The sequence below is a fragment of the Bos taurus genome, chromosome 4 (genome assembly GCF_002263795.3).
Source record: "Bos taurus isolate L1 Dominette 01449 registration number 42190680 breed Hereford chromosome 4, ARS-UCD2.0, whole genome shotgun sequence".
Taxonomy (NCBI): Eukaryota; Metazoa; Chordata; class Mammalia; order Artiodactyla; family Bovidae; genus Bos; species Bos taurus.
In genome coordinates, this window is record NC_037331.1 from 60599798 (window position 1) to 60626093 (window position 26296).

The following is a 26296-nucleotide window of genomic DNA, read 5'->3' on the forward strand; positions in this document are numbered from 1 at the left end:
AGGGTGAAAAAGTCTTGACTGACACTGATAGACTTTCAAGTCATGGACAGTCATTCTGTTATTCTCATAATATCCATTTACTAAGCCCCTACTGTATGATAGGTACACATTAGGGGATGAAAAATGAAAGGTAATTGACAACCACAATTTGAATGACTGTAACACACCAAAAGCTGGACTAACTACTTATCATACATCATTGAAAATCCTCTCATACAACTGCAGAGTTATTCCATTATCCCAATTTTATAGATGAGAAATCAAAATTCAAGTAAATTGTTGGTTGTGGAGTTGTTTGCTTGACAGTGTTTCTAAAGTTCCTCTTTAAACATCTCAGGAAATTATGAGCAATGAGATAAATTACAGGGGAATATAGCCATCTAGATGCAGAAAAGTCAGCCTAAAAGCTTAAATTGGAACAAAATATAGTGTCTAAAAATAAACTCAAATGCGTTTGAGATTTTTGTTTTTGATAAAAAGAAAATAGCATTTCAAATCAGTGACAAAACACTGGCGTATTCAGTAAATGGGTGGGATTAAAGACTAGCCATTTAGGAATAAAATTTAAGGTGGATACTTGTCTATTCTTTATGGCAAAATAAATTCCAAATGAATTAAATGTTGAGTCATAAAGAATGGAACCATAAAAGAAGAAAAATCTAAGTAATTTTATTTGTAATTTGTGATCCCAAAGTCACAAAGGGAAATACGAATGCATCTAACTGGTGAAAAACCTGACATGTACAAAGTCAGAAGACAAATGGCAAACTGGGAAAGCATTTTTGTAATATGCCACACTATGAATTATTTTCTCCATGATTCAAAGAGCTCTTACACACACACACACACACACACACACACACAAAACCACCTGAGCAAGCACAGCAAGAACAAAAAAATGGCTCATGGAGAAAGATCAAAGGAACAAAAATATAGGGAGAAATGATGATCCTTTTCTCATAATTAAAAAAGTAAAAATTAAGTGAGATTCCATCGACCTCTTATGTATTTTGCTTCCACAATACTCTTTGAAGATCATTAGACAAGAAATTATCACAGAAATGGAAAGGCTGTAAATATCAGAGACCACTAAATTAAATCACTCCCTGAAGACTTGAAGTTTTAAAACTCTAACAGAACTGAGAATAGAATTTAACACCACTCTTGAATGTACAGTCTGCTATTCAGTCATTTCCCCCAGCATTTCAAAGGATTTGATAGACATTCCAAGCTGCATTTCAGTTTAAGCCCACATTTGGAAGCTTGGAGAATATGTCTACACAGACTTAAATTTTCAGTCTTATTTGGAGGTCATTAAACTCTTAGAGATCTCGAGAATCCTCAGTGGACAGCACTAATAACACAAATGTTACCCTTGACTTCTGATAGGGAGAAGAAAAGATAATTCCAAGGAAGGTACTTAAATGGTATTCAAATTTGTAAACCTTTCTTGCCTGCTTTTGAGAACTTAAAAAATAATGGCAACTCTATCTCTCTTGAGAATATGCTTTCTTCCCTTAGCTCAAGAAAAGCTAATGACCCTAGTGAATTTGAACAGTTCTAAAAGATACTTTGAGTTTTAAAGTTTTAATAACTAGTCTCTCAGCTTCCACTCTTGGCCCTCATCTTCACCTAATTAATCACCCACATCAGAGCTCAGATCAGAAATCATTTCTTCTAAGAAGTTTTCCTTGATGCCCCAAGTTAGGTCCTCTAGGATTTCTCTCCTTTCATGGCTCTCCATGCTTCTAGAATTTATCATAATTGTAATGAAACAGTTGTACAATAAGATAAATAACTGTAAAATTATGATTTAATGTCTGCCCCTTCTGTTAAGGTGTAAGCTCCATGAAAGCAGATAATCTGGCTGATTTATTTTTTAAATTCTTTGTGACTTCCCCAGAGCCCAGCACATTTCACTGCATATATTAATTTCTCAATAAATATTTGTTGAATGAGCAGTATGGTATACAGAATAATGGCCTCCCCAAAGAAGTCCATATCCTAATCCTCAGAATCAAAAAAGACTTTGCAAGTATGATTAAATTAAGGATCTAGAGATGAAGAGATTATCTGGGATTATCTGGATGAACCCCATGTAATCACAAAGTTCCTTATAAGAGAAAGGCAGGAGGATCAGCATGGGAGAAGACTGTGATAACAAATGCATTGATCAGAGTGATGAGGCCATCAGCCAAGTAATGTGTATAGCTGCTAGAAACCAGAGGCAAGGAACATATTTCTCTCTGGAAACTACAGGAAATGACAGGCAAAGTTGTGGGGTGGGAATAGTCTTATTTAAAATAAGACTTTTTTAAAAAGGTATTTCCTGGAGAAAAAGGATAGAGACTGTGTGACTAAATGTCCAAATGATACTAATAGATCCACAATGCAAAAATGGCCCAGGAGAAGAAAAAGAGGAAATTTAGCTAATGGTAAAATATGTATGAAGAAAAGATATTTAACAGCATAAGGGAATGCATTCAAAAGTGGTGGTGTTTTTCAGTTACTTTCACAGTTTTTTCTTCTTTCTTTCTTTCTCTCTCTCCCCCCACCCCCATTTTTGGTCCCCAGAAGAAGAAAATGACATAAACTGATATGATTTTTTTTCACATATTCCAGAGTCATAAAACTGGGAAATGTGGGAACATCAAAATCAAATTGGACTTTGGGAGAGCTAAACCCTACATGTTGGGAAATAGCCACTATAGGTTACAGTGGAATGCAGATAATGTAATAAACCAGAAAATTCCAGTTGGACAGGCTACTATTTGTTACAAACTTATATAAGCAATGCCTCCATGGGTATATGCTACTGTGTGCCCTGATGATCAAGCAAAGGGTTGGCCTTTCCCCTTTTTTAGACTGCTAGGGAGCCATGTCATGTCGTCCTTGGAATTTTCCAAGTCCTTGATTAAAAAAATGCAATATACATATCCATGGTTCTTTGGACTATAAGTTTCAAGAGTGAGGGCTTATATCTCTGTGAGTCCGTGTAATGGCTTCCTCTGCAATTCACTCATGAGACTCTGAAGGAGATTTGAAACTGGAATAAGGAAACACTGCAATCAAAGGGAGACAGTAATGAGAAATTGAAAAGATTTGACCATAACAAATTTCAGGATCAAATGAGTATTTCCAGAAGTAAGCCCCTCATTGTTGATGGAGAATCTGCTTATGCTCAGATGATTGCTCTCAGTGAGTCAGAAACATCATTATGGCTTCCAGCCAGGAGAGTTTTATATCTGGCTCAGAACCTATTCCCCAATTTTCTTTCCAATCACTGATTACAGTTGCACCCCATTCTGAAGTTGTAGTTTTCCAGAAGATAGAAGCGTGGTCCTCATGCTTTAGAAACAATGGCTTAAAAATGCTAGATTGCCAACAGTGAAAATGCTACCAAGGTAAGAGAACAATTATCTTCATTTTCATGTTGATTACAACTTGCCCCCTTTGCCCGTCTTTAAGACAAGCAAACAAATAGCTTTAACAAATGACTTTCGTCTTTACATTCAATTTTACAGATAGCAGAGACTTGGAGGTTATATAATTTAACCTTGGCTGTCTGCAAGCAGAGCACGTGGTCCGAGTCTCTGAATTCCAGCACCTTCCCCACCATTGTCATGCTGTTTTCCAAGGATAAATTAAGTCTGAAATTTTAACACAAGCCAGATAATATCACCAAGGCTCAGGGGAATGGCAAACTTAGCTCCTATGGCATGTGGATGATTTAATGCGAAGGATCAGACGGTTGGAAGAGCACTGGCTCTGTATGCCTAGCACCTACGCACCTGTGTGGAAATTCATGTAGCCCAGGGACAAGCGTAGTCACGAGCATATGATTGATAATGAAAGAAAAAAGGAATATTCATTCAACCAGTCATTTCTCTGTGCAATCATTCATTCATTCATTCCACAAGTTCTTCTAAAGCATCTGTGTCGTGCCATGAATTATATATTAGGGATGTAATAGTGAATGACACATAATCCTTCTCATCAAGGGTTTTGTATCCTGGGAGAGAAGAATGACAGCAAACTGGTAAGACTACAATGTAGAAAGTGTTAAGTAGTAATTACTATTATCCTTATTTTATAGATGAGGTAACCGAGGCTTAGTGTTGATAAATAACTTGTCCCAAGTTACAGAGCCAGTAAGTTACTCTGTTCAGATTCAAATGAGACATGTTTGACACAAAAAGCCTTGCTTTTACTCCCACTCTGGGAGATGTTAATGGGTGTGCTAGAAAAGAAAATTGTTGTTAAGTTTTAAAAGTTTGGGAAGTCTGTAAACTAAATTCCCTGCTGGGAGAGCCATTGCACATATTAGCCTATTCAAAGGGTTGAGCCACTTTAGGGTAAGGAGTATCATTTGGAAAGGCATTTCGCAAACATTCAGATGTTTCAGCCAAAGCACACTGCACTATATTGACAAGGATGGGAAAACACGCAGAGAATACAGTGCACCCGGGATGCTCCGGATCTCAACATAATGTCCCTCAACATTTCAGGAGTATGAATTAGACAGGACACAGTCACAAACTGGTCCTTCTCAAGTTCTGTGATGTTAAAGAGTTGAATTCTGGTACACTCAGGAGTGAAGGGAAATAAAGAAAAATAGTATTATTAGACATGAGTTTCTACAGGGAATAATTTTTAGTGATCAAGTTCTCTGCTATCAATTATAGCAGCAGTAGATTTGAAAATTACAGAAAATGCCTTTTCTTCATATCACACTTTGACAGCAGTGACAAGCTCCCACAAAGGAAGAAGCCCCCTGGGACATAAAATGATGCTTTTACACGTGAAATTTTTTTATTGTCAAGAAGCAAGCATTTATGAGGGGGTTTAGGGGTGGGGAGAAGCTCACTGATCTACTTCTGATCTTTTCTAAAAGTTTATTAGGACAAACTGCTCCTCACTCCCAAATTTAATGACATAAATTAATTTACAAATGGAGCAAGGTTTGAAAGAAGCTGTTCCTGAGGACTTGACTGCCCACTGGAGGTAGTAAATGCATAAATAATTCCAGTGGAAGACAGAAGAGTTAAGAGGAAAGGACAAATGGGGCTTTGAGGCCATTTCTGTTATGTAGGAAGACAAATGGAGGGAGCTCCTCTGCTTTTAATTTTTCATCAAATAGTGGCATGTCTGACCTTTGGGTGGAATTTGCAGTCTATTATTATATCTGTGTTCCTCTATATCCTACGGTGACTATTTTCCAATACATAGGATTTAGCTTTACCAAAAGCATCTTTTAAAAGCACTGATGATTTCTCTTATGATGGTATTAGTGCACTTTAACTGTGGGAGACAGTGCTGCTCTTGTCAAGCCAAGACCATACACATCTGCCCTCAGCGTTCCAGGGGGGACCCAGAAGCAGCAATTATGCCCAGCACTAAGGGGTCAGAAGGTACTTGGCAAAACCCTTGTCACTTCTTCTCCTCCTTTTTCTTCCTTGTCTTTATTCCTCACTAAACATTGGTCTCCCTAGAGAACTGAGCTGGGTTAAAATCAGATCAGTTCTCTCAAGGGGATCCAAATGGCCCTTCCTAAAAAGATGTTGCCAGCACCTTCTCTCTGCTTCACCTCACTTCCACTTGCTGTGCTTACTGTACCTGTTCCTGGTGCCTCCTTGCCAGAACGGGAATTTCAGGAGACAGGAGTGTCTGTTCACCCCCAGATCTCAGGGTCCTCACTACATCCCTGTACTGGGAACAGATCATTTCCAATAAGCAACAGGGCAATGTGTATTGAGTTCTTTTTTTAAAAAGTATTTATTGCTGAATTTGTGCTCATTATTGAAAATTTAGGAAAAAGTTATCACCGACTATTATTATGGCATATTTCTTCGCAAGGGCCTTTCCAGGTGGTGCAGTGGCAAAGAATCTGCCTGCCAACACAGGAGACACAGGAGATGCAAGTTCGATCCCTGGATCTGGAAGATCCCTTGGAGTAGGAGATGACAACCCACTCCAGTATTCTTGCCTGGAAAATTCCATGAACAGAGGAGCCTGGTGGGCTATAGTCCACAGGGTTGCAAAGAGTAGAATGAGCACACACACGCAAACATTTGCAGGATTTTTTTTCTTTTCTGTATGTGCAAAATCTGATAACCTATTTTTTCCTTGCTTGGCACAATATCATAAATGTTTTCTTTCACTTTTATTTCTATAAAATTTTATTTTATTTCTATAAAATTTTATTTCTATCTATTGAGCACTTACGATGTATCAGAAACTGTGCTAGACGCTGTAGATGCTTGAGATGGGCCTCAAATTCAAAGGGATATTTCCAAAGCAGAGAAACAGGGGACCCATAATTAAGGCAGAGGAACACCACCCTCAATGTTGTGGAGAATGAACTTTAAGCTAACAAAGGCTGCCAAAAAGGAAACCATAACAGAAATTTGCACCTTCTGCACTGGGGCTTTCAGACCCAAAGGCAAGTCACTGAGCTTAGCAAAGCAGGCAAGAAGACAAGGGTTCAGATGGCATCTCTTTTGGACATTGGCTCTGAGACCTGCAGCCAATTTCTTAGCTTTTCTGCATCTCAATTTCTTCATCTGTAAAAAGGTCATATCTCTCAGAGATGCTGTGAAGATTAAATAACATAATATTTGCAAAGCACTTAGCATAGCATCTTGCACAAAGCAAATCCCTTATTAAAGAGAGCTATTAACATGAAATTGCTTTCCTGTGAGTTATTTTATCAGAAAGCTATAGAATAATGCATTTATTGCTAAGTGACAAACAAAAACCCTAACTTTGGAAACCCAGGAAAGGAAAAGATGGGATACAAGTTGTAATATTGTCTAACTTTATTTTTATAGGAGGCATGGACATTTACCCTTGAGAAGGCCAGACAGATTGTCAAGAAATCTCCAGCTCTGGTAAGCTGAATGAATGACAGGGAGAATGCCAGCATTGTCCTTGGCATGTTCACCTCCCTCTGGCCCCTGCTCTCCCACTCCGAAGGCCAGGAGCTACTCCTGACACAAGCCCGCAACACTCCACAGTTGGATTGGGACTGAAGTAGGAATATGAGCCCCGTCCTCTTTTTTTCTCTTTTTTCTCCTCCCTTCTCTCTATAGCTGCATTTCTCACCTTCAGTTGGAGCTGGGTAATCCTTAGTTGTGGGTTCTGCCCAGGGCATTGTAGGATGTTAGCAGTACCCCTGTCCTCAATCTGCTAGATGCCACCCCCCACCATAGTCACCACAACCAAAAATGTCTCCTGGCATTGCCACATATCCTCTGGCACTCACTGTTGAGAATTGCTGCCCTCCAGCAGATGACATTGGAGGAGACTATAGCCTCCTGCTCCATCACTTTCTAAATATGTGATCTAGGCTGAGCCTCAGTTCCTCTGTCAGTGAGATAGGGACAATGACAGCATTTCTTTCTCAAAGCTAGGTATCAGGACCTAAGAGAGTCCATGTGTGTGAAGTGCCTAGTATCATACCTGGGGCTTATCAAGCACTCAACAGATGCTAGCTAAAATCATCACCATTATTATTCTTTTCCCCTAATTTTTCCTCTTTGCAATCATAGTTTTATTTAACAGACAGAATGGTTAGTTCAAACTGGCTATCATTAAGTCAAGTATTTGACTTGGGCCCTGGTGGTCATTCAGCCCCAGATGAAAAGGAAGCAGAAAGGTAAACCTTTGAAGAAGTGTCTCCCCTGATGCTAGCAGTTCTGGCAGGAAGGAGGCATTCGTCAGAGATGAGAGGACATGGCCCTCATCCTTGGCTTCTCCCTGCTGGCCCAGCTTATCCTTCACTGATGCAATACAGTCAAAGTAGTATTGATTTGGCAACATGGAAATGAAGGGGGAGGAAAATTCCTTGTGGCTCAGCCTGCCAGATTTAACAAATAAAAATGGAAGATTAAATTTGAATTTCAAATAAATAATGAATAATTTTTAGTATAAGTATGTCCAGCACAATATTTTATTTGGCAACCCTACTTGAGGGGGGCACATGGGTTTTGATGTGCAAGTCTGATACATGTTGAATGACAGCATGAAGACATTTCTACACAATCGATTAAGCAATCATAATGCCTGAAACGTCAATTATTATTTAATTCAGTGAGTAATTAAAGGCCAACCATAACTGGTTCAATTAATCCTCTTAAGACATTGAACAAAAAATTGAAGCTTCACATGAAACCTTGACCACCACCTTCAGAACTCTAAACAGACTGGAGAATAATACCATTTTTCTTTTAATTCTTCTCAACATGCATCTAAAAATTTATTCTCAGAGCCTTGTTTACTTCACTAGCATAAACTGCCTTGGCATGAACTCAAAGGCTAATTAGGACTTTACAATTTTTCATTTCTGTCACCAAAATTGCCAGCATAATTCATGGGGCAGGATTCCAATCATGCCTTGCGAGAAGCAAAAAAAAAAAAAAATCAACTGAACAATTCAACAATAAAAAAAAGCTCCTCAAAAATATCCTGCAATTTATTTACTCTCTAAATTAAAGCCATCAAAGAAAAAATAATCAGGAAATGCAAATAAGAATCTTTAAAAAACTGCTCAGAGGATATTGCCTGCAATTAATTCCATTGTGATGGCCGATGTAACTGTAGACCTAGCCAGAATGCAGAGAAACACACAGTAGGTTGAATATCATTTCAGCACAACCTGTCAGAAAATCCAGACTGGGGATTAAGTGGATTAAGTGTTGTGGCTGGGGAGCCGGGTCGAGGGGTCGGGTAGGGAGGTCTTCGTGGATTTGACAGATCACTGAGCATCTAAATGTTTAGAATACTTGAGTTATGTCCTCAGTTTATTCTCACAAAAATGCCTAAAAGGAGCGAGCATATTTTTGTTATCAACCCCATTTTATAGATAAGAAAACTAAGAATCAGATAGGTTAAGTAATTTCCTCATTCCACATAGCTTGTGAGTGGGAAACCCATCATTTAAGTCCAGGTTTAGCTTCTGCCCAGTTTCTAACCCTTCCACATTACAGTAGCTTTCAACCAGACCTCCTCAGTACTGAATTTCAGGAAGCACCATTCACACCACAGGCTGTGTGACTATTAAAATTGTGCAGTGTACAATCTGTACAGCTGAACCCGATGGCCCTGATGGTAAACCTACCTACTCAATAGAACCATCTGGAAAGACTAAAAATTGCCACTGTTCAGACTTGCCCTGGGCTTCCCAGGTGACTCAGTGGTAAAGAAACCACCTGCCAAGCTGGAGACACAGCTTCGATCCTTGGATTGGGAAGATCCCCTGGAGGAAGAAATGGCAACCCACTCCAGTATTCTTGCCTGGGAAATCCCATGGACAGAGAAGCCTGGCAGGCTATGGTCCATAGGGTTACAAAGACTCAGACATGACTGAAGCAATTTAGCACACATACAAATTCAAGTAAAATAATATATGACAATGGTTTAAAAGTATTATATCACTCAGAAATTCAATTTTAAGTTGGTTATGTACAGAAGGGGGCTTCCCTGGTGGCTCAGGTGGTAAAGAATCTGCCTGCAATGCAGAAGAGAAGTTATGCTCTCCCTTTGAGCCTCTATTTACCACATTCACCACATTCTCATTTATTTAACCTCTGCTTATCGTTCTGTATTCATTTAACATCATGGGGTGGGCAAAGCTCCAGATGCAAGTAGAAGTTGGCTAAATAGATGGCAAAAATGAAAATGTTGCCTGAATCCTATGCTCCAGGAGAGCCCAGATTTGGGACTTTTATTTTAGATAGGATTACACACAGCCAGATGTGCTGTTTTAAATCCATCTCTGAGATAAAAACAGCCCCCATTCTGCCTCTGTCTAGTAAGGTTTGAATTGAAAGGAAGGGGCTGTCAAATATGCAAGTGAGGGTCTCTGCAGTGCTGCTCTGTGTCCATCTAAGTTCCCTTTGCACGTTGTAAGAAGACGTTAGTCTTTCCCATACCATGTGATGAAAAGGCTGGATGATCAAAACATCTGTCTTAACAGAAGGAGTTCTGGGGATCCCTGGACAAGTTACATCACCTTCTGCCTACATCCTAGATTCAACTTCTGCACAAGGAATGTCAAAGACAGCTGCAGCCTTCAGGCTGAATTCTAACAGTGAACAGCTGTGCATTTTATTCCATTGTATCTCCTGTGTAGTAATTATCAGCCTGTCCTTATAAAATGTTTGATGTATTGGTTATCATCTGTGTTAAAATCTACATTGCCATTAGGTTAATTAGACCAAGGCCTTCAGACAAAGTAAATATAAAAAGAAGTAACTCAAACTTTCAAGTGCAACCTGACTCTGGATCTTAGAATGTGTCTCTACCAATTGCCACCCATGTTATGGTGTAATTGCACGCCAGAATGTGTTTCACAGTGTGTCTACACTGCTCAGCTCACTCAGTTACCAGTTCTCCAAACATCCCATCTCTGTACCACAATCCCCCCTCCTCCCACCTTCCATCAGTGGTTCCCAACCGGGGGCAATGCTGTCCCCCATCACCTCTCCTGGGGACATTTGGCAACAAGTGGAGACATTTGGGGGCTACTGACTATAGTGGCTAGATGCCAGATATGCTGCTAAATAGCCTACAATGCACAGGACAGCTCACAACAAAGAATTATTCAGCTCTGAATGGCACTAGTGCTGAGGTTAGAAAGCCCAGGACCAGGCCTTGAAGTCTTTATCTGCCAATGGGTTTTTCTGTCCCATCTTGCCTCCTCCAGGCTTTCATGTCTCCTCCAGAGATGTCTTTCTGAAATACATGTGATCTCTCCCAGGATTCCCCACTGCCCGCAAGACAGCACATGATGCAGCCTTCCAGGCTCATCCTATGTGTCCTTCCTTCCATGGTCCACCGCATTCTCCTGGCTCCTTATGCTCCAGCCAGGTTGAAATGTCCTGCAAGATGCCAGCCCCACTCATATGCCCACAGCCCTGTGCTGGGTGCTTCCTCTGCTTCTCTGGCTTTGGTGTGGACTCCAACTACCTGGGACCTTTTTAAAATACAGATTCTGATTCAACAGGTCAACTGTGTGGCCAGAGACTCTTAGTCCTAAGACTAAGATGACATCCAGTGCTTCTGGTTTGTGATCATACTTTCTTCAGCCAGAGTCTAGAGCAGTGCTTCTCAAACTTTAGTGAGCATCAGAATGATTTGGAGCTATGAAAACACAAATTTCCAGGCCTTCCCCAGGCTTTCTGAGTCAGTAGATTGTGGTGGAGCCCACGAATTACATTTGTAGCCAAGTCTGCAAACTGCCTTTGAGTTGAAAAGCGTGGAGCATCTGTCTCTTCCTTTCTCGCCTGCCTCCTCCTCCAGTTCCTAGAAAGCCATATTAATGCCTGGACCACAGCAGCCCTCACAGAGCATGCTAAGAGCTGGGATTATCCACCCCTATGCTCCACTAGACAGTAAGCTCCATGACGACAAGGACAGCCTCTTCTGCTCCACCTCTTGCATTTAGTTGAGGACACTAGTCAGGATTGTTCCTCATTCTAGAAAGTTGTACAAAGATCACAAAGATCCTTAAATATCTCATTTGTAGCCAGAAAAGGTTACTTGTCTGCCGTTGCTAGGGTCAGAATACTGACAACTGTTAGTAACACTCACAGCCATCTGAAGGACTCTCTAGGTTGGTGAGAATTACCACATGCTTCCCTGCTATCCAAAAATAGACCATTCCTATGAAGTCTTTCCTAAGGCTAAGCAGCAACTACCTTAGCACTCATCTTGCTAACAGATGCACACAATAAGTGGAGATCAAGCACAGAAGCTCACAGACATGGTTCAAAGCTATTTCTCCCTGATACCTAAGTGTTCAGTGTGGTTTCTGGGGAAGGAGCTGGGCGGGGCCTCTCTCAGTACTCGAGGTTACTCATTGGCTCCACTCTGGCTCCTGGACAACAGATGATGAACACTATTTTTGCTTTTCGCTTTTTTTTTTCTGTTTTTATGAAAGTGAAAACTCCTCTTTGGATTTCTTTCAGTTCATGACAATAGATACTAACGTAGGTCTTTCATCGAATCAAGGTGGCGAGAAGTGAACGTTGAAAAAGCAGGGGATACCTGTCTCCCTTTCTCTCTTTGTTGATAAATGCCAGTTCCTGACTTTTTCTACCCAGTTGTTTTTCCTTTTGTCTGTGAAAAGCATCACAGGAACTGCAATACTTCTAAAAGCACTGTTTAATTAAAAAAAAAAAAGCCCGGGTTTTTAATTTATCCCCCAGCTAGAGTCTTATGTAAACTGCTGTCTGAAATCCCTTTGTTCAGGAAACTCTGGGGGCTTCATCTGCACCCCTTCCACCCCTCTACCCCCCAGGGAAGGGGCCTTCCTTCTTCCTAAGCCATGTCTCCCATTAGTCTTTATTTTATCTCTTAACAGGATGGAATTATCTTATTTGAAAACAGTCTTTATTTTTCAAATCCTTTTTTAAAGCCACTGAAGATAGGGAGGAGAAGAATGTTGTCTGAATAGAATGGACCAAGATGGGTCTCTTCTTTTGGGAAGAGCTGGAAAAGACAAGAAGATGGGACTAGCTGGCTGGGGGAAGAGAGACCTTCAAGCGAAGGAGCCAGCACACAGGTGCAATGAACTTGGAGTGTGGGGACAGGAACAAGGGGCAAATTGAGTTAAGTAATATGGCCCAGATTCTGGAGAGAGAAGAGTCCAGAAATTCAAAATGTGGAGCCAAGAAGAGAGGAAGTACCTTTAGAAACTGGAGAACCATTCCTTGAAATAAATAACTCTTTCTCTTTTTGCTTTTCTCTCCAGACGTACTCCAGAAGTGGTGCTGGTATTTGTTCACTCCCATTTTTGGCCAAGATCTGTCAGAAGATTAAACTGTATGTATATGAATGCCCACTCCTGAGCACTAACAGGGGAGAGCATCTTTAATGGTTTCTGTTTTCTAATGATGAAAATGATCTTCAAGTTAAAAGGCATCTTTCTGAAGGTGAAAGTGTTTCTTGCTCATGACTTGTATAGAAATCAGAAGATAAATTAGCTTAGAACAAATCATTTTGGAAATATACTGAATACCAGCATCTTTGAACCTCCAAGCCTGACTTACAGTCCTGGGCTGGAACACAGCCTGCCTGCCAGTGCATGCTCACACCGGGGACAGGACAGCCCCTCCTTGCTGTGTAAGATCCGGATGAGGTCAGCCACCCATTATGGTGAGGACTCTCTGAGCATCTTTAGTGCAAGGCACTCAAGAGGCTGGTAAAGGACCTTTGTTTTCAAGAGCGCGACCTATTACCTAAAAACCTGAGCTCTAATATCTATGAACAGGATTCCAAATGCAGAGATACTGTCCAGAGTTCCCAAGCCCTCCTGTCTCAGTCTAAAATCCCATGCTCCAGCTCACTCTAAGATTGTGCTGGGTGTCATAGTAACTACTGTTCAGACTACTGAAAGATGGAACAGTATCCTGAGAGGCACGTTGGACTAAGAGGCAAAATAGCATAGGTCTCCTTCCACCCAGCTCCTTCCCTTGTAACTGTGGCAGGGCTGCTTCCTGCCACTGTACGGCCACTATTCCCAGGGCCAGATACTGAACTTCCACTGCATTTCTGCACTGAATTCTCATAATTCCATCACTATTCCCATTTCGAAGATAAGGAAACTGAGTCTTACAGAGGTAATTTTTCCAAGACTTCTTTCCAGTGGTTAAGACTGCTTCCACTGCTGGGGGCATGGGTTTGATCTTGGTCGGGGAACTATGATTCCACCTGCCACGTGGTGTGGCCAAAAAGTATGAAAAAAAAGTAACTTTTCCCAACCACAAGGACCCAACATACACCCCCAGGTATATTGGACCACACTTGTTCTCTGGAAACATCCCCTTTTGGACTCCTCTGCAGTGCTGTGTCTTGAGCCAGATTTGAGGACTTGGGCCACTTCATGTCTCCGAACCTCAGTTTTTCCCATGTCTCAACTCAAGCTATAGAGCCATTTGGGAGGTTTTAAAGATGCAGACTGTTGGCCTGAGCCCTGGTGGGGGAACATGGCAGGTTCCTAGGCTCCTGGTTAACTATGTCCTCCCGAGTGCTCACATTCTAGTTCTGGAGCCAGACCACAGGTGCTACATGTACAGATAATGCTATGACTCAAAATAATATTCCTTCTCTGTAACATATTCATTGAGACCATGCCATCTGCCCGGGCCCCTGTTGCTTTTATTCTCACTCTCCTGCAGGCAGTTCCTATCACTTGAGTGCATTCTGGTCCAGCCTGGCTCTCATTGTGAAGGGATAGAGGGGAGAACTCTCCAGAGATGAGAGTCAGGCCTTATACCTGAACTGAGAGGTTGTATTCATTTCTTAAAGCTGCTGTACTGAAATACCGCAACCTGGGTAGCTTAGAACAATAGAAATGTATTCTCTCCCAGGTTCTGGAGGTTGAAAGTTTGAAAGTAATGTGTGGGCAAGGTCCCTCTGAGACTCGAGTCCCGCTGATATTCCTTCAGAGACTCTGGGTGGAATCCTCCTTACCTCTTAGCTTCTGGCAGTGGCTGTCCATCCTTGGCAACCCTGAGCTTGCAGCTGCATCTCTCCATCTCTGCCTTCCTCTTCGTGCATGGACATCTTCCCTGTGTGTCTGTCTTTTCCTTTTAAACCCAGTCATATTGGATTAGTTCAGTTCAGTTGCTCAGATCAGATCAGTCGCTCAGTCATGTCCGACTCTTCGCGACCCCATGAACCACAGCACGCCAGGCCTCCCTGTCCATCACCAACTCCCGGAGTCTACCCAAACTCATGTCCATTGAGTTGATGATACCATCCAACCATCTCATCCTCTGCTGTCCCCTTCTCCTCCTGCTCTCAGTCTTTTCCAGCATCAGGGTCTTTTCAAATGAGTCAGCTCTTCACATCAGATGGCCAAAGTGTTGGAGTTTCAGCCTCAGTCCTTCCAATGAACACCCAGGACTGATCTCCTTTAGGATGGACTGGTTGGATCTCCTTGCAATCCAAGGGACTCTCAAGAGTCTTCTCCAACACCACAGTTCAAAAGCATCAGTTCTTTGGCGCTCAACTCTCTTTTGGTCCAACTCTCACGTCCATACATGACCACTGGAAAAACCATAGCCTTGACTAGACGGACCTTTGTTGGCAAAGTAATATCTCTGCTTTTTAATATGCTATTTAGGTTGGTCATAATGTTCCTTCCAAGGAGTAAGCATCTTTTAATTTCACGGCTGCAATCACCATCTGCAGTGATTTTGGAGCCCCCCAAAAAGAAGTCAACCACTGTTTCCATCGTTTCTCCATCTATTTCCCATGAAGTGATGGGACCGGATGTCATGATCTTAGTTTTCTGAATGTTGAGCTTTAAGCCAACTTTTTCTCTCTCCTCTTTCACTTTCATCAAGAGGCTCTTTAGTTCTTCACTTTCTGCCATAAGGGTGGTGTCATCTGCATATCTCAGGTCATTGATATTTCTCCCGGCAATCTTGATTCCAGCTTGTGCTTCCTCCAGCCCAGAGTTTCTCATGATGTACTCTGCATAGAAGTTAAATAAGCAGGGTGACAATATACAGCCTTGACGTACTCCTTTTCCTATTTGGAACCAGTCTGTTGTTCCATGTCCAGTTCTAACTGTTGCTTCCTGACCTGCATATAGGTTTCTCAAGAGGCAAGTCAGGTGGTCTGGTATTCCCATCTCTTGAAGAATTTTCCACAGTTTATTGTGATTCACACAAAGGCTTTGGCATAGTCAATAAAGCAGAAAGAGATGTTTTTCTGGAACTCTCTTGCTTTTTCCATGATCCAGCAGATGTTGGCAATTTGATCTCTGGTTCCTCTGCCTTTTCTAAAACCAGCTTGAACATCTGGAAGTTCACAGTTCACATATTGCTGAAGCACGGCTTGGAGAATTTTGAGCATTACTTTACTAGCGTGTGAGATGAGTGCAACTGTGTGGTAGTCTGAGCATTCTTTGGCACTGCCTTTCTTTGGGATTGGAATGAACACTGACCTTTTCCAGTCCTGTGGCCACTGCTGAGTTTTCCAAATTTGCTGACATGTTGAGTGCAGCACTTTCACAGCATCATCTTTTAGGATTTGAAATAGCTCAACTGAAATCCCATCACCTCCACTAGCTTTGTTCATAGTGCTGCTTCCTAAGGCCCACTTGACTTCACATTCCAGGATGTCTGGCTCTAGGTGAGTGATCACACCATCATGATTATCTGGGTCATGAAGATCTTTTTTTTTACAATTCTTCTGTGTATTCTTGCCACCTGTTCTTAATATCTTCTGCTTCTGTTAGGTCCATACCATTTCTGTCCTTTATCGAGCCCATCTTTGCATGAAATGTTCCCTTGGTATCTCTAATTTTCTTGAAGAGATCTCTAGTCTTTCCCATTCTGTTGTTTTCCTCTATTTCTTTGAACTGATAACTAAGGAAGGCTTTCTTATCTCCCCTTGCTATTGGTTGGAACTCCACATTCAAATGGGTATTTCTTTCCTTTTCTTCTTTGCTTTTCCCTTCTCTTCTTTTCACAGCTATTTGTAAGGCCTCCTCAGACAGCTATTTTGCTTTTTTGCATTTCTTTTTCTTGGGAATGGTCTTGATTCCTGTCTCCTGTACGATGTCATGAGCCTCCGTCCATAGTTCTTCAGGCACTCTGTCTATCAGATCTAGTCCCTTAAGTCTATTTCTCATTTCCACTGTTAATTGTAAGGGATTTGATTTAGGTCATACCTAAATGGTCAAGTGGTTTTCCCCACTTTCTTCAATTTAAGTCTGAAATTGGCAATAAGGAGTTCATGATCTGAGCCACAGTCAGCTCCCGGTCTTGTTTTTGCTGACTGTATAGAGCTTTTCCATCTTTGGCTGCAATGAATATAATCAATCTGATTTCAATGTTGGCCATCTGGTAATGTAGGGACCACTCTAATGACCTCCTAAAGGAAATCAGTCCTGAATATTCATTGGAAGGACTGATGTTGAAGGTGAAGCTCCAACACTTTGGCCACCTGATTCGAAGAACTGATTCATTGGAAAAGACCCTGATGCTGGGAAAGATTGAAGCTAGGAGGAGAAGGGAACAACAGAGAATGAGATGGCTGGATGGCATCATTGACTTGATTAACATGAGTTTAGCAAGCTCTGGGAATTGGTGATGGACAGGGAAGCCTGGCGTGCTGAAGGTCCATGGGGTGACAAAGACTGAGTGACTGAACTGAACTGAACTAATAACCTCATCCAAACTTAACATCTGCAAACATCCTCTTTCCAATAAGTTCCCATTCACAGGGACCAAGGGTTAGAACCTCAACAGCTCTCTTTGGTGAACACAGTTGAACCCACAACAGAGGCACTTTTCCTATGTTCCTCCATCCTTCATCTCATCAGCTTCATGGAAGCTAAAGCCACTGAACAACCCCCAGTCTGCTTTGAAAGTATCTCAGGAGAAGAGAAGGCTGTGCTTCTGACCCACATTCAGAACCTCTTAGTTTAAAAACTTTTCCTGGTTCATCTGCCCACATGAGTTCCTGTAAGCCAGCTGTGCAAAGTGCTGGCCTAGATCCCGGAAACAGTTATCAACACTGCTTTTCATGAATAGAGGTGGAGGCGGACAGTATCAGGATATGAGGAGTGGAGGGGGAATATCAGACATGAAAGAAGATGCTTGGAGGCTGAGAGACAGCCAGGTCCCTAGGTCCCCAGGCCCTGATCATTTCATCATATCTAGCTCTTGTTGAATTGAGACTCCTGTCTCCTCCTTGCTGAAATCATCATTACATTTTCTGTGTCAAACGTGGGCCTGCAGGACCAAAACGACATCTCTGCAATTGAACCACCTTTGAAACACTGAATTCAAGAGCATCTGTGGCCAGAGATTTTCCTGGCCCAATTTAAAAGGGAAATTCTTTTTATGAAAAAGCAATATGTTTTTTTCTTCTTCTAAAACATTGTGCTTCTAGTATAATTCATACCAGGTCACAATTTATTCAGTGCTGTTTGGTTTATAAAGCACATTTAAATGCAACCTCATTTATTCTTCAAATAACCTGTGGCTCAGTGATAATAATGACAAGGAAGAATAACCCAGTACTGTCTCTTTACCAAGAACTCTTGTAAATGCAGCCCTGTTAGCAGACCCCATTTTTGTCCCCCTTTTTAAATATGTAAAGTTATTTTCCCCAAGTCACAGAACTAGTCATGGATACATATGATATTTGGACCCAGAACCACTACACTGTCTGTCCCTTGACCCTGAGCCCCACTTTCAGATGAACAAGTTGGTTCTAGTTCATTTAATGCCTGACCCACTAACACAGTCAGCAGGTAGTAGAGACAAGACCCACATGTCTTCTACTGCATTAACCCTTCCGTAAAATCTCCTCCAATAAGAATGCCTTTCCTGCTCCTTGCCTCTCCCTGTGCCCTGCTGTTTGTTCTAATGCCGTCAAAATGCAATGGTGGCATCTCCACCCATGGTAAGAAGTTTTCCAGCTCCCAGCCTGTCTTCAGCCATGTAGCTAGCCTCCTCGGTACCCCGCGCTCCCTGGCACCTGTTCCTGCACCCTGTTCTTCCCTGGCTGCTTCCCCATCAGTCTCCCACACCTACCAACAGCTTTTGAAGAGTGAGGAAACCATTTCTTGGTCAACTTTTTAGCCCTGCTCCCTACCACAGTGCTTGACCTCAGTAGGGACTCAGTGAAGAAACAAATGAATAAACAAAGAAAAAACACTAATTTATTAGAGACACAAATGTGTAGGATACCAGGCTACTACCTTGGGGCAACCAACGATTTTGTTGTTTTGTTCTGATCAGAATTCACAGTGCCTATACACTGCCTAATTTTTTTTTATTGCAGCAATGGTGAGTCAGGAGGGTCCCCTCTTAATATCGATAATTTATTCTTTTTATTGAATTTCCAAATGCTTAAGCCCACCTATATATTATTTCACATAAATTCACACAGGCTATCATATCCTGTGTTAATTGCATTTTTATTTCATCGTTCTTGGCTTTTTTCATTTGTTCGTTCTTGCTTTTGCCCTGCTCTTGCCACTCACCTCAGTCCCTATCCCCACCACACAGTGAGCCACATAAACATGCCAGGAAGTGTCTTTCCATGGTTTGCTCTGCTTTCATTGCATCTTACAGAGATGCATGTAACACATCCACGTGCAGAAGAAACAGAGGCACTCTGACCCTGCACTGCTGCCTGGGATTCAAATGTGAGGCAGATACTCATGGATACTTTATTTTCCCTAGTTTTCTTTTGTTGTAATGCCCCAGTTTCATGACACAGTTTTAGGCATTTTGAGTTTGAATAGCTCAATATTATGTAACGAATAACATTCAGCTGCAGTCACAATTGCTCACTGGGTCAAGCTTGTCAGCCAGACCCCAAGCAAAGGGCAGGAGCAGCAAGCAGGTGATCAGCTGCACCAGCCAAGGTGATAACTGGAGTTCTAGGTATCTTCACTGTAAGTTCCCTGTTTTAAACATCTTTGCTGCCACAAACATTAGTTTCACCATATAACTAATTAGCCATGAGGCTAATTACACAATTAAAAGACTTTATTACTAAATACAAAATATCTGAATATATTTAAAGGGTGAAAAGTGAAAGTCAGTCATGTCCAACTCTTTACAACCCCATGGACTGTAGCCTACCAGTCTCTTCCATCCATGGGATTTTCCAGGCAAGAATACTGGAGTGGGTTGCCATTTTCTTCTCCAGGAGATCTTCCCAACCCAGGGATTGAACCTGGGTCTCCCACATTGTAGGCAGATGCTTTACCATCTGAGCCACCAGGGAAGTCCATTTAAAGGGTGCGTAGATTTAACGGCACTACTGTGCAGATGACTGACCTTATTCTGTGACTTGTGCCTGAGCACTTGTCTTCCAGGGCTTTCATTCTTAGTGTTTTACACATTGATTCGCCTCCTCATTCGGCATCACAGTTTTTCTTTTTGCTAAAATTTCTTCCTTTGTTAGAGGAGGTATCAACTTCCAAATACTAGGATGCATATTTATACCCAAGCTTTGTATTGCATCCCATTCCTGTGCTTTTGCCTAGAAAGGAGCCTGGTGGGCTACTGTCCATGGGGGTGCAAGAGTCGGACACCTCTGAGCACACACACATTTGTATTGCGTTAGGAAAGCCTCTACACTGTTGTGTGATCCTGGCATCTTGTCACATGTCTGTTGATAAACATTCCAGAGGTTTATGGGAAATGTGAGCTCAAACCCGCGATTTTTCAGGCGCTCAGCCTCTTTCTCCTCTACTGCAGTGTGTTTAGAAATAAGAAACTGGCTCTTGGGGCAAATCATCATCATTTGTCATGATTTTTGTATGATACATATCAAAACAAACTATCAACCAGTCATTTTACCTTTTATGGCAAAATTGTCTTATGGCCAATTAGTTACACAGTGAGAATGTTTGTAACAAAAATGCTTGCTGTGAAGGTACTTACAGCAAAGAAGTTTACAGTAAAATTATCTAAAAATAACGGGCATGCATAACTGGATTGGACATTGTATGGCTGGGAACCTGAAAATCTGAAGAGAATCCATGGGTTGAATTGGGGATATATCCAGAAACTAAAATGTTATAAGAGCAGACAACTTAGGCCTGTTTGCCCAGTCCTAGAAGCCACCCTTGGAATAGCTGTTAGCACTGTGCATAGTAAAGAAAAGAGCTAATATTTTGTGAATACTTATCACATGCTTGGCACAGGTCTTCCTTGCTTCACATAACAACTCATTTAGTCTTTGCAACAGTCCAAGGAAGCAGGTACTGACATTGACCCCATTTACAAATGAGCCAACAGATGTAAAATTGATGAAATAATTTGCCTTAAGGTTATGTACAGCAGACCTGAGATTCAAATCCAGGGAGTCTAATTTCAGAACCTAGAGCTATGTTATAGGGCTTCCCATATTTTTCATTCCTACTAGAATGCCTGTCACCCAATTACTTGCTTTGAAAATGCTGTCTAATCCTTTAACTTTCACTTTAAGATTGCCTCCCTCCCTGTAGAGAGGGAAATGTCTTCCCTCTGCGTGCACAACCCTCTTAGAGAATTTTCTCCATAGCACTGTAGCTATCTATTAATGCATTGTTTTCCCCAACCATCACTGAGTTCTTCTAGCATAGGAAATGTATCTAATACTCATCCTTAATATCTAATATGATGTCTGGCACATGGTAGGGACTTCAAAAATAGCTATGGAATGAATGAATGAATATTTTGGCATACAACCAGGTACCTGTAAGGATACACAATGTTTCAAATTTATATACAATTTTGCAGAAGCAATGATAGTAAAAGTCAACAATGCTTTATCCAAAACCTTGGAGCCAGATGTAATTTGGAATTCAGAATTTCCCAGATTTTAAGAAAGTGACATATCATGCGTATACTATAACTCCCCACACTCACACTCTTAGCACTCCTGATTAAACACATTTATATTTCAGCAGTGAAATATATGGATAGTCATATTACGTAGGGTATAGGTTATGAATTGCCTTAGATTGGTTTAGGTCAAATTTTGCCATCAAATAAATTAGCTTCAACATTGAAAATAAGAAACCACTCTTGGTTTTCAGGACTGTTTGGATATGCAGGCTATGAATAAGGGATTGTGGAGTTTATGTAAATTGCAACTTATGAGATTTAGGATGGCCGATTTACCCACGTATGTCTAGAATATATGGTTTTGGTTAGTTACTTTGAGCCTTTAAAATAAACAAGTAAAGGTTAATTTAATGACCAAACGTTCTAATTCTAGAAATAACTCATTGTTCCTTCCTTCACGGACAAACTCTCACCCCAAAGGTGGCAAAGGTAGAAGGAGATAGTTTTGGCATCATTGAGAAAGACCTTTTACCCAGTGCTTTTTCTCAGATTGATAATACGGCTGTGTGGGTTTGTTCATCCTCTCTCTCCTCCCTACCCCATCCCTCTCCCTCCCCCTCTTCCTCTTATTCTTTCTCTTGCTCTGTGTCTTTCCTCCTTTTCTCAACTAGGAGCCTAAAACAGCTATCAGCTATCAGCTAAGAGGTCAGATACATACATAGGAGAACCTTACCTATTCTTCCAGGGGATGTCATCCGCAAGAGATCTGTAAAGTGGACCTCCAGTGGCTCCACCATCCCAGAGCTCCTAAGACAGGCTCCACACCACCAGTTAGGCTCCATGCTTGCTCTGGCTGAATTCGCTAGCCTGGAGACTCTCAGAACTGCTGAGAAGCTCTTGATTCAGAAGACCATTTACTAAAACCTATAAGGGAGCATGTTACTCTCTCTACATTCTAAGCTCCAAGAGTAACCTCACTCTGCCATATGATGGCACTTGCCTGCTACTCTGTAAGTGATTCTCCTAAAGGGAAAACAGTGTTTGCCATTTGGAAGCTGGAAAAGTCTGGTAGTGAGGACTTAAGGGAAATCCTCGCTCAAAGGAGGTATCTGTAGTTCTTGGCATTAATTGCTCGATCATCAATCACATCAATTACACCCGGCTCTTAAAGGGGAGTGACAACTAAATGCCTAACGGGTCTCAGATGAAGTGATTTAAAAGAGGAGAAACTTAAGAAAAGACTTCTGTCCCAGAATGTGTAAAATGTGTAAAATCTCTAGTACTAAGTTCATTGACTGGACCAAAAGGCAGTCTCCTTTCCTGAGGACCTCAACAGCCATATCCCATGGCCTCTAACACTTGAGTTCATTATATTTTACTTACCCATATAGGCCAAGTAAAATGTCAGAGAGAAAATCATTCTGTTGAGTGGCGAGTAGGAATAAGCAAAGTTGGGCTGGTACTCAATTTTATCTTTACTTTTAAAATTTTTATTTAGGCCCTTAATTTTATTTTTAGAATGGGGTTTTGTTAAGTAAACTCAGCACAGTCATATCTAAACATGTCTGTATTTATTTTCACAAACACGCTTTCTTTTTTCTTAGCTCACAGGTGTTTCATTTTCTTTCTTCTAGAAGTATACAAAATTCTGTGCCATTCAAAGATGCCGATTCAGACAAATATAGTGATTTCCCAGTAAGTATTGTTAAGAGTAACCAGACGTTCAGTAAATATTGCATTGCTTCCTATAAATTTCTTTCCTTTAATAAGACAAGATTGAATGCCATTTGAATGTATTATTAATTTGATAATACACCATTTTTATAATGTTTATATACCTTTATGCTATCTCCACATGGACCATCAAAGTGGATCTTAGTCCTAGACTGTTTTCATTTCCTGAAGCCATTCCCAGCTGGAATTCTCCATGGGGATAACAGTTATCTTGAAAACATGTCATGAATTATTTTCAAAATTCTTAAATATATTTTAACTTACTTTTTAAAAGTGTATATGTGTTTGTGTGCACATGTTTGATTTAGAACAGTTAGGATATCATAATATTCTCTGTGAAATTCAACAAGCAAGTAACAGATGTCACAAACTTTCCAAAGTTGATGGGATCTCAGATACTGTACCTGGCAATTTGAGCAATAAAAGAATTGTTTGACATCATCGTGGCTCTTAATCCTTTTGAATCAGACATGTCAAAAATACAATAAATCCATGCAAGTAACCAGTTTGGCTAGAGTTTTTAATTATTCAGTAAAATTATTAATCGTTGAACAAAATAAACCAATTGCTTTGGGGCCTGAGAAGGTTGATGATTAATAGAGAAAGTTCAAGGAGTTGGATGGCCCTGCTGTGTGTGGAAGTACACATAGACACATACACATGAACACACATGTACACACAGACACGCGTGTGTGAAACATGCATTTGCATAACCACCCATGTGAATGTACACATGCTCACAACTTGAAAATTCACACAGGTGCACCCCCATGCTGTCACATATTGGCACACACACAACAGTGCACACACACACCACACACACACACACGCACACGCACACTTATGCTACACCTGTGATTGGCCCTGGCACCATATTATATTTCACCTCACTCGGGAGGTCATAGCATATTCACCTTAATTTTCTTGGTGATCTCTGGTGTTCCCAGACTATATTTGAATTTGAAACTGCAGATGTCAATCCCCCTCTGACAGCTCGGACTGGCCTTCACCGTGGACAACATCAGAGCAGAACTGACCCTTCCTGTGTGTGCCCTTCACTTTCAGACACTGCGGGGCTTTTATTGGCGAGGGAGAGATTGCAACGACAGCAACAAGATGGCATACCCAGGCAGAAGGTAATGGTCTCTGCTCATCACTGATTTTGAAAAGGAGGCGGGAGGCATAATTATCTCCTCCAGCCTAGGGGATTCGTGCTTACAGAGAGAAGGGACGTCCGTGTCCTCACTGAAGTAAAACTCAATGAAAAAAACCAGTAATTGTTCATTTTATTGCCCCCCAAAATGCTCATCGAGCATTGCCAAGCATTCTGCATCATGCTGTGTGGTAAACAAATAGAAATACGAGTTTACAGTCTAGTGGAAGAAACAAGTGAGTAGACAGGTTATTGTGGACATTTATCCATCCGCCTGCTCGAGCTCTACAGGCAGCCCTGGGTCCAGAAAGAGTAGCCTTTTCCACCAAGAGTAAGGCAAGGACTGCAGGGAGTGGAGTGCCGGTTTCATTTTAGTCCCAGGATGATGTTCAGCCAATCACATCTCAAAACTCAAACTGGATATGCCAGCCTTCATCTTAGCTGTGACTACAGTGCTGAAGCATAAACCAGATGTTTGGGACTTTAGAGGCGTAACTTTAATGGTGTTGCCTGTCTGAAGAAAATAGACTGCAGATGTGTTCATTACGCTCATCAGCACCATTACCCAACAATACCACCCATGAACGTAGTCAGTTATGAAAAGGCTGCATTTGGTCCCCAGCTCCCAGCAAGTACCCAAAGCCAAGAGAATGACAAAGAGGCAGAGTGAGGGTTCTGTGGGCCACAACACACAATGGTGTGTGGCATTTTCCCTTGAAGAACCTGTTGGTCATCAGTGACACTTGGTGTAGCACTCATTGATTCATTCCTTCATTTGTGAAGCTGACATTCAGAGTGATAAATATATGCTGAAGACTAATGTGGCTGTCCTCTCTGTAGGCCAGACAACTGGGACTCATATCAAGATTCAAACTGTAACGGCATTTGGGTAAGCAACTAAATTCAGACTTAACCCTATTCTCTGGCTTTCTGCCCTCCTTACAAGCCCATTGCCTGTTTGCTTAGGTAGACCTGAGGAAGAAGATAAGATGGTAGGCTAAGGCAACTCTTTTTCTGCTGTTTGAAAGAGCGGCATAGAATCCAATCACACGTGAAAAGTGTCAATGATGTAATGAGAGCTGAGGCTCTCTCAGTCACAGCCACTGTAAGTCTTGTTTAAGGTCACTCACATCTAACCCCTTGGTTCTGTCTGAAACAGTGTGAAATTAAATGAATCATGGTGTTAGCAAACTTTTTACAGCAACCCAAACAGCTGGTGGAGCAAATCACATGCTGTCACCGTTTCATTGCAGCCATTTTTTTCCTGTTTCATAAGGCTAGCCAGGCAGAGTGGAAATTACCTGTAGTTTCCCCACTACCTACATCCCGAAGCAGCTATGCTGCTACCCTGCTTCCTCATGAATAGATTAGTAGCTTCCAGTAGAGAAAAGGGAAGGAAGGAGAAAACCCAAACACTTATCTGAGGACAGTAATGGCAGCAAATCTAAATTTTGTGAGGTCTTGAACTTATAGGATTTGAGGGGTCCTCACCCACTCCAGTGTTCTTGCCTGGAGAATCCCAGGGACGGGGGAGCCTGGTGGGCTGCCACCTATGGGGTCGCACAGAGTCGGACACGACTGAAGCGACTTAGCAGCAGCAGCATGAAGGAAAAAGTATACCAAATACAAAATCAAGTATAAAAGTATGATTAACTAGAATGATAAAAGAAATCTTAACAAATTCCTGGAGTCTTGGAAATTCAGGTCACTTTCTTTTGAGATCTCTTTTCCAATTTACCAGGAGTGCTTAAGTGGAAACATTGTTCTGACTGCAGCCAGACTCCTCTCCACCTAAAACACTCTACAGCTCCCAGCTGCTCCCAGCACTCACACAGGCAGGGATCATACAAACAAGGGGCCTTGAAGTTTAAGATTCCACCCCACTCCAGTACTCTAGCCTGGAAAATCCCATGGATGGAGGAGCCTGGTAGGCTGTAGTCCATGGGGTCACTAAGAGTTGGACACAACTGAGCGACTTCCCTTTCACTTTTCACTTTCATGCATTGGAGAAGGAAATGGCAACCCACTCCAGTGTTCTTGCCTGGAGAATCCCAGGGACAGGGGAGCCTGGTGGGCTGCCGTCTATGGGGTCGCA

General features: G+C 41.6%; 1 protein-coding gene across 2 annotated transcripts in view; it reads left to right on the forward strand.

Annotated features, from left to right (window-relative positions):
- AOAH (acyloxyacyl hydrolase) overlaps positions 1–26296 on the forward strand; it is a 184766-nt gene that overhangs the window by 52268 nt on the left and 106202 nt on the right. The window contains exons 5-9 of one of the 2 annotated variants that reach the window (XM_015469383.3): positions 6831–6890; positions 12755–12825; positions 22949–23009; positions 24042–24184; positions 25042–25090. In XM_015469383.3, coding sequence (XP_015324869.2) covers positions 6831–6890; positions 12755–12825; positions 22949–23009; positions 24042–24184; positions 25042–25090 — 384 coding nt within the window. 2 annotated transcript variants of the gene reach the window in all.